The 14,854-nt window shown below is 39.2% G+C and overlaps 1 protein-coding gene across 1 annotated transcript; it reads right to left on the bottom strand.

Annotated features, from left to right (window-relative positions):
• Nucleotides 1–11,076: 11,076 nt before the first annotated feature.
• On the bottom strand, nucleotides 11,077–13,824 carry LOC139735863 (toll-like receptor Tollo). Its single transcript, XM_071646610.1, has one exon. The coding sequence runs from the start codon at nucleotides 13,822–13,824 to the stop codon at nucleotides 11,077–11,079; it is 2,748 nt and encodes a 915-aa protein (XP_071502711.1).
• Nucleotides 13,825–14,854: the final 1,030 nt, after the last annotated feature.

The raw sequence follows: 14,854 nt of genomic DNA, 5'->3' as shown, positions 1-14,854 counted from the left end.
AAGTGCGTTAACATTGCGGGAAACCACGTGAAGGCTAAGCCCGGGATTGAGTGACGACTTTTTTATTTGGCAAACAAAAAATGACATCAGATGAAATGACAATGGAATATCCTGACTTTGTGCGAGTGACGTCATAACTCATCTTTCTGTGGGTCGACATCAATGCAATGTTTGTAGATGTGGGTACATCAGTGCAATGTTTGTTTGTTTGTTTGCTTTGTTTTCTCTCTCTCTTTTCCAAAATGATTCATCTACTGTCATCTAAGGGAAACTCCCTTCTAATTTGGTCATGGTTCGAACATAACAGTATAGCAATGGCAAACAAATGGAGTGGATAAAAGCTTCTTTGCAAAATATAAGAGATTATTATTACAAAATATTTGAGTTCGGAAATCGAACATCATATTTCGCAAAAAGTGACATTATAGTCCGAGTCTAATTTATGCAAAATAGACTCGCCTTAGCGTCGTTTTAACGTTCGCGTCGCAGATCTATAAATTGTTACAACCGCAGTGACAGTTGGCTGTTCAGTCGCAAATGCCAGAAACCATGTTGTCCTTCAGAGTATCTCATGGTTTGTAGAAAAATTCATCCCATAAAGTGTACTCAGAGCAGTTCAGTTCAGTTCAGTTCAGCAACAAGTTCAGTTTATTTATTTCACCACGGTAAAACGCTTGCTATTCAGGTACAAGCGGTTTTCAGCAAGGCCGTGAAATGATAACAAAACATATAGAAATCACACAATGAAGATAATGCACATAAAACACACAAAATAATCATTACAAACGAACGCCAGAAAAATGGAAAAAAAAGTCACAGAGTATACAATGTGTACAGACAAAACAGGAAAAATCAAATATGTGACAAGTTAGTGGGAGACGGTAATTACATGAGCACTGTGTACTTTGAGAAATTTGCTATAATCAGGTAGAATAATTAGCAAAGGAAATATGCGAAATTGCTCTTGAGAATGCAGTATTAAGGATCTTGTTTCTGTTGGTAATGTATTGAATAATCTCGAACAACGTAACGATGGTGGCAAGGGCTGTAATGGGAAAGTATTATGGAACAATCTCGAGCAAAATGGGTAGAAAATGATATTATAATAATCAGGAGGTCATCCACCAGAATAAGAGGAGGAGGAGGGGGGGGGGGGGGACACTCGCCTACCAAGGGAAGGACGCTTAAAGACTCTCTCTCTCTCTCTACCACCCTCACAATGCGCCATCCATCGGACGAACCGCTTCCTATAACACTCGCTTCGCTGTTTTATAATGTCATCTTAGACAACTCACAATTTTCCATTTATAATGTACAAAAAGCGGTCAAAAATCATTATTTTTCTTCTTTTATAAATCTGTCTATAAGTGTAAAGCATAATAAGTTTACACTCATGATCAGTCACATAATTTGATATATTTGGAGTTGAGACTTGGGTACAATTGTGTTTGAACAAAACAAAAAAAGTAGAAAATTTCGAGATTCTGTAATAAAACTACGGCAAGTTGTGAGGCGATGATGACATTATCAAATCACTTATTTGATAATGTCATCATCAAATATTCATAGAACAGTTCAAGCACTGCTTAAATCAAGAAAATAAGCGAAACTTAACTTAATTAATATCTGTCCGAGTTTGATCAAACTTTTCACAGCTGTCCATTTTTTTTTACTTCTTTTCCCCTTAATATCAGTCCAAGTTTTGACTGGTCCGGAATTCCCCTTTTAAAGGTAATGATGTACAAAATCCTTTGCATTTTCAGCGCTGATGTCACATGTTATAACTTTTTATAACCCCATATAAACTCATTGGTGTATGTTTGTGCCTTGGTGTTTGTGCTTTTCGATTTGGAAAAAATAAAGAGGATGTATCAGCTATAACGACTGAAATGACCTCGCTCTATATGATGTCCTCTGGATTGCCCTTTTATGTTTCAGGCGGAAGGTATAGACACGGGAATTGACAGAAGTTGAAAGCCCATATTGGTTAGACATTCATGATGGTGAACTATGGGAAATTCTATGAAAATGTATATAGGTGTGTAAATTAAGGCGGCGGGGGAAGATGTCACTGTTCAAAATGTCATCCGGTAATAAATGCTTATGACGTAGAAATGGCAGCGGGTGATATGACATTTACCTGAGTAATTTCAAGATTTCAAGACGCACGAACATCCGGGACAGGTATCAAAATGTGAAGAATGTTAGTACATCCTCTGTTAAATGCATGAGCATTACCAGGTTATAAAATTCTCTTTTCAGTCGCTATCCTAGGTCGCTGGCTGCATATGAAATATACAGCTGCACATATTTTGGTCTACTCATTCACCTTTAGTCACAAACTGCAGTTTCTACACTTATATCTGTCTATAATACACTCGCAAATTTGCTAGAAGATTTACTGCTAGAAACAACATGTCCTAAATATCAATAGCAATTATTTGGGAGCTATTTTCCGGTAATGCGTACCTTTGGCAGTATTTTTAAGTACAGTATACGACAACAACGACGACAACAACAACATAAGCAGCAGCAGCAACAACAGCAACAACAACTGTCTTCTTTTTTTTTGGACATCGCATTTTGTTAAAATCTCGCAATGATATAGGCACCTATATCCTTCTCCTTTATACTGTCACGTAAAAACGAATAATTAGGAGAAAATTATTAAAAATAGGAATTTTCCCCCATCGAACACATCACAATCACAGGTGTTGACAAAAACAGGAACACAAGGTTTGATAGAGCTCCTTCTTTGCAAAGAAAATATAGGAGTGTTTCTATTACAGGAAATCAGAGCCCATAAAATGTAACTGGATTGAGTAAAAGCAGCAATTTTAGTAGGAGACATCAGTGAAAGTTTGAGGGAAAAAAGTTATTAATCTTTAAAGTTTCGATGCCTTTAAAGCTGGATATGGAGACTATATACTACGCTTCATTACGTCATTTTGGACGACGATATAAGGAAAATATAAAGAAAATTCGATACTTTTTCTTTTTCCTAGCATAATAAAGAGCAGTTGACTGACGTCTTTCAGAAAGTAGGGGGAATACATTTATCGTATACTCTCATCATTGTTATGTCAGTAATAAGTCAATGGAATGTGTACTTTTTATGAAAAATGGAATTTTGCGGCATTCTCCATAGATTTTCTTTATATCGTTGTCCACATAATGATGTCACGAAGTATAGCTTCCTTATTCAGCGATGATTTTAAAAAATCCATGAACTGTTTAACGTTTGATTTTCCTCAAACTTTCACTGATGTGTTCTACTAATATTTCTGCTCTCACTTAATCAACATTAATATAGGTTTTCCCGGCCAATTTCGCACTTTTTTCAGTCCAATTGAGTACCTGAATATAAGAACGACCCAAGTCCAAATTTGGCTATCGCGTTTGAAAGACATTTACGTAGTCATGCAAATACAGATAATCATTCAAGTGACTGTTTTATATTCAAATTTGAATTAATAACACCCCAATAACCGCAAACACTTAAGGGAGTAGGGAATTTTTTATTAATTTCCATTTTTCCTAAATTTTCTCTAATGGACTTGGGTCGTTCTTATATTCATATACTCAATTCCTAATTGCTGCATTCAATTTAGCACAATTTAGCCTAGATGGCCTGTTCGGTATTTCAATTTTATAATCTTTTCACTCAAATCCATTTTGGAGCATTCAAGTTACCTTTAATATCATTCGAATCAGCACTTTTTCAGTTCAAATTCGTAAGACAAGCACCTTTTCGCAAATTGTTCATTCAATTTAAGCATGATATAGTCACGTGATCACGTATACGCTGCGCTCGTTCATTCGAATTCATTCTTGGGCATATAATTTCGCATTTACTACAATCAATTTAGCAGACACGTTTGTGCTCTTATTCCTTTTTTCATTTTCATTCATCATAGGTATTGTTGGCAAGAATCATAACATTTCATATTTTCGTATTCATTCTTTATTCTGATATCATCTTTGTAACAGTACTTTCAAAATATGTGTATGTGTTTATAATGTTCGATAACATCATTTCATTCACAGATGCATTAATCTTAAATTTGTTTTGACCTTAATTGGGAGGAGGTTTCAATTTACATCGTGATTAATTCTTTCATCTGCATGTTTCACTATTTTCATTTGGTGGGTGCTATATTGCGTTAATCATCAAGTTCTTGGATCAGCTCTAGCCATCAATGTGTCAAGGTTATTACTCTCAAATGCTTCTATATGATTCTTTCCCTGTCTTCGTGAGAGATACGCCTGTATCTAACTTGTGCTGCCATGACTGGACATACAATGACATAAGAAAGTGAAGTGAATCTATATGGTACTGGTGCATGTGTAGTTCTGATAACATGTATGAAAGAATAGGGGCGTTACAGAACAACAAACTTGAGTTATTTAGGGTCAAAGATACCTTTACTATATAGGCCTACTTAACAGTGTGTGGATGAAACAAAAATTCACATTTAAATACGTATAAATCACGGTTCTCACCTTTTCAAAATAGAAATAACATTACGCCAATTTGAATGAACATGTTTGTAATTTGACTGCCCATACGCGAAATTGAATGACTGAAATACCATTTTCCGCCAGTGCTGGCGAATTTGAATGACTGAAGAGCACCGACGTGCCAATTTGAATGCCCGTTTTACGAATTCGAAAGGCACATGTGCGAATTTCATTGATCGAAATATGCTAAATTGAACAAACAAGTTGCAATCTTGAATGACAGAATGTGCAGTGACGAGGATTTTCGCTAAATTGAATGAACCTTTTATCAAATAGACTGACAAAAGTGCGAAATTGGCCGGGAAAACCGAAATGGGAACAGTTGATAAGTGATAGGTAATCATGTCGTGCGTATGTAGGCAGTATAGCATACAATGTTATCTGCCGACCGGACTTCAAGCATTGATAAGGAGACGTTCTAGGATTTAGCCGACAGGAAATCCAACTCCCCTGTGAAAATGTTCTACCAGCCATGCTATCAGGAAGTGTGACACATATAGGGATGGAGAATGTTCAGTAAAACGTGATCTGTCATCGTTCCACAAACCACAAAGGGAATTCCAGTAAAAATCCATTTCATAAAGTTTAAAGTTATTTGTTGTATCAATGAAATAGCAGCAGAGCTCATATAAAAAGCGATTTCATAAAGTTTAAAGTTATTTTGTGGTATAAATGGAATCGCAGCAAAGTCAAGCAAACGGAATGGTGTAAATTTCAATATCAGTGGACATAGCATGAGAGCTATATTACCAATTTCAAAATTGCCCCAGCATCTACATCAGTCATATCATGCTACGTGCACTTCAAAGGGGATTTGATTTTGCTCTTCATAAAAAGAAAGGGAGTACTTACAAAAGAACTGTGACTCTTTCTCGATGTGTAAGAGCGCCAGGTCTAATTTGTATATGTGATCGTGACACCATCACTCACTGAAAGCATGTCAAGATTTTACATTCCAACAACTTCCAGTGAGAATTTATACGAAAAGATACCATTTCGTTTGTTTGATTCTATTCTGGATCTTTTGTGAAGTGAAATTGAAAATGTAAAGTCATCTCACTTAGATATAACCCGGTTCTAACAATCAATCCGGTTTTAAAGATCCGCTTCTAACAATCAGCAGTCATCAGCAGGATTTTATTCATTTATTTATTTTAATTTTTTTTTTTTTGCCATGGTCGTGAACGCTAATACACTATACAGAGTACGATACTTTCGCCTGTTCTATTTGCATGTGTCATAATTACACCGTCGCATCTGAGGTCTTGCGATCCCACATGCATTGATATTATGACACAACCGTGTACAGGAACATTATAAAGGATAATACCCGAGGTAGAACTAGTTTGCAGGCACAAACCCTTGTTGGTCGTAAAGGAGTCTGCGCCAAGACTACTAAATATATGCACCACTTTGGCACTGTCCCATAGGCCCTGTGTTGTAGCTTCTCCCAACAAGAGGCTGCAATGCAGTGTTGCGTGTATTAGTCTTGGCACATGCAGACTCCTAAATACGACCAACAAGGGTTTGTGCCTGCAAACTAAGGTAGAACACGGGATGTGCTTCTCTCTGTCTGTATGGTACATACATGACCTGTCAATCAAATGCAAATAAGTGACAACCAGAAACCAGAATCAAGCCTTTTATTATTTTTTTTTCAAGACTGTTTATACTGAGACGACTTGTTTCGAACCATACATGGCCATTGACTGCAGCCAGCACGGAAGTGACGTCACAAGGTAGGTCATCCCAACACCACATTAAAGGGAAACTGCATGCACTCAACTTTAACGTTCGCTTTGATTAATTGAAAGAGTGAAGTGCAAATACAAAACAAAGAAGGAAAACAGCAAAATTGTATATACTGTACATATGAATAGGCCTATTCACAGGAATGTGCTTGCAACTGCACTCATTTGAAGAACTCCTAATAAAAAAGTAACATCTGAAACATACTTATACATACCATCGTACCCAAAGAGTGAATAAAACAAAGAAAACATGAATGAATAAATCGCTGGAAATGTTCAATAGTAACAAGCTCATACCGACATATCCACAGTGCATTAGCTTACATGAGCGACTACCCGTAAGATAATCTTGAATAAGTGGCATATCATATGTATGTATATAGGTCAAGAGAATTAATTCTTTGGCATTTTTGTTTGGAATAATTATTCACTTCCAAGTGCAAAGTATACTACAGTATATGCTTCTGCTGTAAGGTGACGTTAAAGCGTACCTCCACCTCATAAATAAATCCATATCATATTGAGTCATTTCGAACAGAATTGCACAAAATATAAATTTACCTCATCATTTTGTCACAATCAGAAGTGAAGTATGAAAATAAGGGAATTACAAAGTTTTAATGGACAGTGATATCAATTTATTTTTTCGGCAGTGGATATGCAAATTAGTGAAGTGATGATGTCATCGTATTACAAGTCCTCCTAAAAGGAATTGATAAATCAAAATGAAAAACTTCTTATGCAACAACAAATCAAACTAAATTGATTTCACCTCACGTCCATCTGGACCCCATGGAAGACCAGCTTAGTGTAGCTGAATATCTGTTATCCAGCCATCTTCAAAGATGGAAAATAAACAACAACAACAACATCAATCACTACATTGATGTTGCAGTAAGTTCGCAATGACGACATGCCGAGCAAAGGGGTAGCAGTTGCTAATTATTATCTACGTAAACACCAGGTTTTGGGTATACTAGTAGCACTTTCTGTACAAACAAAACGAGAAAAAAATGTGAGGTGATGACATTTCATCAGCCTATAGTTGAATATGCAGTGGTATTAAGCATTAACCCTTTTTGCGCCAATGAGTCAAACGTACTATGTATACAAATCTCATTCATATTTATGCATGGACAGGAAATAAAATAATGTGGCATTCAGATGGTTAATTGTAAAGTTTGAACTCTATTACGGTAGATCAAGGACCGAGTATCATGATACGTCCTTGCATAAATCAAACATCTAGTTTAAACTGAGTGATACCGATGGTTGCTGATTTCAAGGGGACCTCCGGATGATTTTCAGACTTTTACATTTGAGCAACTATAAATTAGTTAAACTGAGTACAGAGTTTCAGAATGTGTAGTGATTGGGATGAGGAATGAGAATGTTTTCAAAATTTATAACAAATTGCAATGAACAAGGATGATGACATGGCAGCCTCACCATAAGAATGTATGAGTTGGGGCTCAAGGAAGCACAACAAAAGAAGAAGGCATGCATAGATTTTTCACAGGTGAACTTGTTGAGCAAGTGGTATTGTAACGGAATTACACTACTACATTTCTGAAATATATGAGGCTCTGATGTCATCAACACCGTTCAGTGTAATTTGTTTAAGATTTTAAATTCGTTTGTTTCTCTGCTCAAGGATCACAATAAATTCCACGAATCTATACATGGAGCTGTCGATTTATGTACTGCATGGTGTGAAATTATGAAAATCGTCCGGAATGCCCCTTTAAGAATCATAAAGTACTGCACTCGAGTAAATACTTTCTCCATCAATGGCATGATTTATTGTGCATATATCTTTTGAATATAATAATTCTGTTCACTTCGTTATCCGCTTCGTGTATAGAAGAGTTGGTCTCTGACATTTTCGCGAGTTGTTGTTTTCGCGAATTGAAATTGCGGCTATCGTGCGTGTACTACGTTATCCTAGTGCATAGCGACATTTTCGCGTGTTGTTAAATTCGCGGTTCAAAAGTGATTCGCGAAATCCGCGAAAATTAAACCCTCGCGAAATAACAGCTTATACAGAATATACGCGTATCTATCCCCCATTCGCTACTTGAGCTGCTACAATGACGTCGGCAATGACGAAGGAAATGTCTACAATCAACGTCCTTTTGAAAGTAGATTTGTAATATCAAAAAGAAGGCAAAACACGTTGTTTCATTTTTTTCAGGCCATTTCAATAACGGGAGTATCTAACACAGTTTCGTATGTCCAATCTAATACTATGAAGCATCGACCACCATTTAACAAGTCAAGAATTATCTTAGGGGTGCTAACTTCAAGTGACCGCTGTTCACACATATTAAACACATGACCACGGTCAAATCTTTGTGGTGGCATTTAAACAGTGGCGTATCTGGGGGGGGGGCAAGGGGGGCACGTGCCCCGGGCGCCACTCCTTGGGGGCGCAAAAAAAAACGAAAAAAAAACGAAGAAGAAGAAAAAAGAAAAAAAAACGAAGAAGAAGAAGAAAAAAAAAAAGAAATGAAGAAGAAGAAGGAAAAAAAAAAACTCGCCCGGAAGGGGAGAGGGAGAACGGTGGGGGGGGGGGGGGGGGGGGCAGAAAACCAAATCAAACAAGACAAAAACAAAACATGATGATGACGCGAACAAAATGACAATGTTTATTGTGTTCACACAAAAATTCCTTGTTCTGTGAACTGAAATACATAAATTTTCGGCTCGCTCGCTGCGCTCGCTCGCCAAAATTTATATAAAAAAAGAAGGTAAGAACAAAACGTGCTGATGAAAAATGACAGCGTCTATTGTGTTCACACATGTCATTTTATATTTAGCAGGCAAAATGTTTCACGGAGCAGCGACTGCAATTTCTTTCGTTCTGAAGCGATCGCCAATTGGATCAAAGGAGGACGCCAACGGTTTCGAACAAACGGGGGGGGGGGGGTGCGCAAAGAAACCCCGAATCAAACAAGATGATAACAAAACGTAATGATGACGCGGAAATACACAAATTTCGGCTCACTCACTAATTTAGAGTATTTCTTCAAGTCCTCAGTTTGTTGGTATAAATCGTTATCTATAAGGCCGTCACTATATCTTGATTGGAATTGTAGGATTTGATAAGCAAAAAAATGACAAGAGTTTCATGAGTTGTAAGCTGAAATACAAAAATTTTCGGCTCGCTCGCTGCGCTCGCTCGGCAAAATTTGTATAAAAAAAGAGAGAAGAAGATAAGAACAAAACGTGACGATGACGCGGACAATACATAATGATAATGTCTATTTTGTTCACTCATGTCATTTTATATTTAGCAGGAAAATGTTACACGGAGCAGCGACTGCAATTTCATTCGTTCTGAAGCGATCGCCGATTGGATCAAAAGAGGACGCCAACGGTTTCGAACAGACGGGGGAGGGGGGCGAAAAAAATAAAAAAAGATAAGAAAAAAACAAAATGATGACGCAGAAATATACAAATTTCGGCTCACTCGCTCGTACTAATTTAGAGTATTTTTTCAAGTCCTCAGTTTGTTGGTATAAATCGTTATCTATAAGGTCGTCATTATAATTGTGAGATTTAATAAGCAAAAAATGACAAGAATTTCATGTTTTATAAGCTGAAATACAAAAATTTTCGGCTCGCTCGCTGCGTTTACTCGCAAAAATTTATATAAAAAAGGATAAGAACAATACGTGATGATGACGCGGACATATACAAATTTCAGCTCACTCGCGCACTAATTTAGAGTATTTTTTAAAGTCCTCTGTTTTTTTATATAAATCGTTATCTATAAGGCCGTCACTATATCTTGATTAGAATTGTAAGATTTGGTAAGTAAAAAATGACAAGAATTCCATGTTTTGTAAGCTGAAATACAAAAATTTTCGGCTCGCTCGCTGCGCTCGATCGCCAAAATCTATCAAAATTCATTACATTTAAAACACCCTCAAAAGATCCCTTTAAGTGCTTGAAAAAGCATCATGTGGACTTTGTTTAAAGTCCCTACCGGGATGGGGTTGGGGTTGAACACTTTTTCAGAAATTAGGGGCGCAATTTTCGTGTTTGCCCCGAGCGCTGTTTTCCCTAGATACGCCACTGCATTTAAATAAATATTTTCTTTGTAAAGAACGAACAAACAAAAGAAAACTACAGTTTGACTATATATACGGATTAGGATGGAAGGTCATATAATGTAGCATAAATAACATCACATCTCTCATTCACATAGCTGCTGATTACAGTTTGCAGTTTAATTTCATAAATACTATACATTCTCGCTCACCGTTCTTACGCAGTACCCGCTGCATAATATTCTTTCACAAATTGCATCATGAGACGAAAGTTAGTGATAATTTGGACGGCTTACAAAACCAGGCTATTCTTTTCCCGAGGAATCTCCTTTAACAGATCAAGGTAACCTTAGAAGGGGAAAAATAAAGTAAAAAAAAAAAAAGAACAGCAACTGATTCATTTACCCAAATATACAAACAAGGGTGTATAAATGGGTACCTGGCAACGCTATATTAAGGATAATGGTAGGGTCCTCTGTTATAGAGAGGTGGCAACATTGAAGAGGCTACCCTGGATAAAGAAGACCTTATTATTATAACCCCAAAGTTTCATTAGCACCTTTCGCCATAATCTACAGATACTTTTGTACATGTATTACCTTATGTGAGAAAATAAATTGTGAAACTTTGAAACCCCATTAATTGTACATTTTTTTGCAATCTTGATTAACTATTTTGTAACTGTTGTGATGAAAATCAACATGAAATGAAGAATTTCCTCCTAAGTACTTTACTTCTCTTGAGGTTATTCAAACTGTTAAGCAGGATTCATTGGTGACATTTTCGTGACCACCACCGACATCGTGAGTTGTACGTGACGGATGGAGAGGATGATGCGATGTCCTGCCCGTGCGTCTGTGACACGCGCGTTTTAGCGCCACCAACAATTTCGCCTCGAAGGCAGGGTCATTTGAGTCCAGGTACGTTGTCGATCGCAGGTGAGCGTCGAGCGCGGGGTCGATGGACTCTCGCGAAAAGTTGCCGAGCTTGACGATAAGGATGCTGTTAGTCCGCTCTTGGAGAGCCTGGAGGTGCGCCATGCGGAACTCGTACATGCACCACTCGCTGAGGAGGAAGTTCTCGGAGAGAACAAGGACGATTCGCCGGCTGCGCGCGACTGCACGTACGATGTTGGCCGCGATGCACTCCCCGGGCAAGAAGTGTCTGTGATGCAGGCAGACCGACAGCGGCTGTTGTTGTTTGTCCTCGAGAAGGGGCACCATATATCGGAGGACGAATTCGTCGTCCTGTTGGCTGTAGGAGATAAAGGCGTCGAATTCCTTGTCGTCGTCATCGTTGTCAGCGGTTGACGGGAAATAATTGATGAGGAACAGCTGGAAGTACGGTTTCCGTTTCTTGTAAAGGACAATGCAAGCGACTGCGAGGAGGAAAACGAAAAGAGTAGAACCCAAGGCGGACAAGGAAACTCTGAGAGGATCTGAGACATCATTCTTACACTCTATCTCTAAATCGACCTCGCGGATCGTTACAAGGGAAGTATCTTTCTTGTAGCAGACCAAGTCATTCGCTGTCGTCACTTTATTTGCATGGCCTGTTATCAACCAACCCTGAAACCACACCAAATCGCACGAACACTGCAGAGGATTTCCATGCAGCGTCAGAATCTCTAGACGACTCAACAGCGGTTGCACGGGAGGCAGGCGAATAAACATGTTGTCATGGAGATACAGAAATCTCAAGGACGTCATCACTTTCAGAGCCCCGCCCTCAACGACAGAGATCTTGCTGCTGTTGAGATGAAGTTGTTGGAGGTTTATCAGTCCTGCGAAGGTGTCATTCTCAAGTCGATGGATGTCGTTACCATCCAGATAGAGAAACTGCAAAGGAGCAAGATTTAAAAATGTCGCGCTTTCAATCCTGGATATATTGCACGAGGTCAAGCGTAATTCTGATATAACAGACAATCGCTGAGTGAACATCAGCGGCGATAGCACGGAGAAGCTATTTCCCGAGAGGTCATATTTTGATACATTTGTTGGAAGATTGAATGGTATTTTTGTGAAATGTTTACTGTTGCACGATACAGTCACTATTTGACCCTCATCGTACGAACTGTCAACGCGTGGTAAAGATTGATAACATTGACATTCTGGATGGCAATCCAAAGGGCATCGGAAATGATCCGAACTCACATCAAATAGACTGATTTCCGCCGAGTCGTCGTCGGTGGCATTGCAGAAGATGTCATCCCTATCGGCGACCCAGACCGCTGGGTTGTCTTGCAGACGAAACCAAAGCAGACGACAGTCACAGCGAAATGGATTCCCGCCCAATCTGACGGCCAACGCACTCTGTTTGGCTCGAGATTCACCCACGGGATTCGTTGATATGTTGAATAAACCTTCTGGAAGAGATTCTAAAGAGTTGTGGGATAAATCAATCTCTTCAAGGGTTACGGACCATCTCAGCAAATTAGGCGGGACTGAAGTCAGAAAGTTATGACTCAGATCTACGGATTTTAGATGGTGGAACTCGCTTCTTTCCAGAGCCCTGTCGCTAATGGTGGCTATTTTGTTGTTGGATAAATTAATCGATGACATTTCGTAAAATGGTGGCAAGAACTTATCTAGAATTGTTTTAATTGCATTATGAGACAGATCAATTTCTTTGGCAAAAACACGGCGTAGATCCGCTGTCTCATCTATACGGTTGTATGATAAGCCCAAAGTCTCTAATTCCCGCATTGAGCTGAACGCCTCGCTGTGAATGGAAGAAATGTTGTTGTTATCGAGAAGAATTTCTGTGACGAAAACGAGAGGTCGAAAAACTCGTTCCGAAATAGACGCGAGGTTGTTCTCGATGAACGAAATCACTCGAAGTTGGGGAATGTCTTCAAAAATGTCATCTGATAATTCAACGAGATCATTGTGATAAAAACTCATCGTGCTTACCGTGCGAAGCCCGCGAAAGGCTCCACTAGGAATACTTCGAAGACTCGACAAAATGATAGTCAGCTCTTCCAAACGTACTAAAGTTTCGAAGGCGCCCGGTTCAATCGACTGTATGGTGTCCGACGACAAGAAGAGGGAACGCAAAGATTTAAATCCGCCATAGATGTCCCTTGTCAAATTAACCGGGCTGATCATGTCACACTCTAAATCGTAGACGAATTCAACAACATCACCAATATCTTCAGCCACGCCCCTCATGAAGTTGCGGTAGTAGAGCGAGTTATAATGACACTTCACTATCAATGTTCGGCTCTTCGGAAAGTGAAATCTGTTCGGGTTTTCGGGATTGGTTGATTCGGCTGTGACGTAACACGTCGACCCCTCGAAAGTTGTCGTGGACGCATCGTCGACTACGGATATAATCGGTGGATCACAGTCGCAGACGTTTTCCCCATTGAATAGAGGCACAGTCGGACATTCGATGTCATACGGATATCGCGTACCGTTTATTGGGGTCAACACGGCGCCTCTTGAGCAGAGAGAGGCGACGGCGAAAACGGTGCTTAGAACAATTCGCAAGAACATTTTCACCATATTCAGTGCAGCCACACGAAGACATTCATGACCATTGGTCAGATGACGTCTATTACAGCGGTCGTATAAGTTTATGTTGCACCTTACATGTCTGTAGGCGAAGAATCATGTCGAGAAGTACCAATGACGGACTCATTCTGTCCACGCACCGACAAACACACTGGCAAGGTTAAATTGCGTCATGGAAACCAGACATTTCTGTGGATCTTTTGTTGTTGTTTTTCTTCATCGCGGCACGAGCTATCACAGTTCAGCTGCTAAGGTCATGAGCGCACGTTGCAGGGGCAATTGGATATCTGACGCTCCATCTGCGGTGAGAGTGAAAAAAAAAACACGACCGCATGCATAGCTTTAGGCCGTCATGCATTCCGCTTACAGCTGCTTTGGTAGTGACTCTCACCAACTCGGGGGGGGGGGGGGGGGGGGGGGGGAGTTAGTACCCCCCCCCCCCCCCCCAAAAAAAAAAAAAAAAAGATCGCAAGAAACAACAACGTTAACCATAACAACAAATATTTCTTTCCATACACTCCCTTGATCTTGTTCCTGGAAATGGCCTCCGACATACTATATTGTGAAGGAGAACACTTTTATTATTCCGGATTTCGATCCTCGGTGACATTCCCTCTCTCATCTGGAGCTGTAAACTGGGCACAATGAATTGCCAAAACCATCATGATGAACTCGTGCTATATTTTGACACATCAATAACAACAAAATAATTCTCTCCCCCCCCCCCCCCCCGATTGCGTGGTCGCAAAACACACACATTATATCCACACCCAAACGCACATACACACACGCACGCACGCACACACTTTCTGTTTTGTAATAATATGTATTCTTTATTTTTGTACTTTTACATGACGAAAATCACACACACACACAGTCAACACACACACACACACACACACACACACACACACACACAATCCTCTTATCAAAGGATAAAAATGTTGGACTACAGAGGCATTGTCTTACACAAAAGCAAAAAATAAAAAAATAACAAAAAAAAAAATACTCC

The sequence above is a fragment of the Diadema antillarum genome, unplaced genomic scaffold, assembly GCF_040938485.1.
Source record: "Diadema antillarum isolate AM-2024a unplaced genomic scaffold, OU_Dant_1.0 seq00000604_RagTag, whole genome shotgun sequence".
Lineage (NCBI taxonomy): Eukaryota > Metazoa > Echinodermata > Echinoidea > Diadematoida > Diadematidae > Diadema > Diadema antillarum.
The sequence above is the reverse complement of the archived record's forward strand: the minus strand, read 5'-3'. Positions and strand labels throughout refer to the sequence as shown.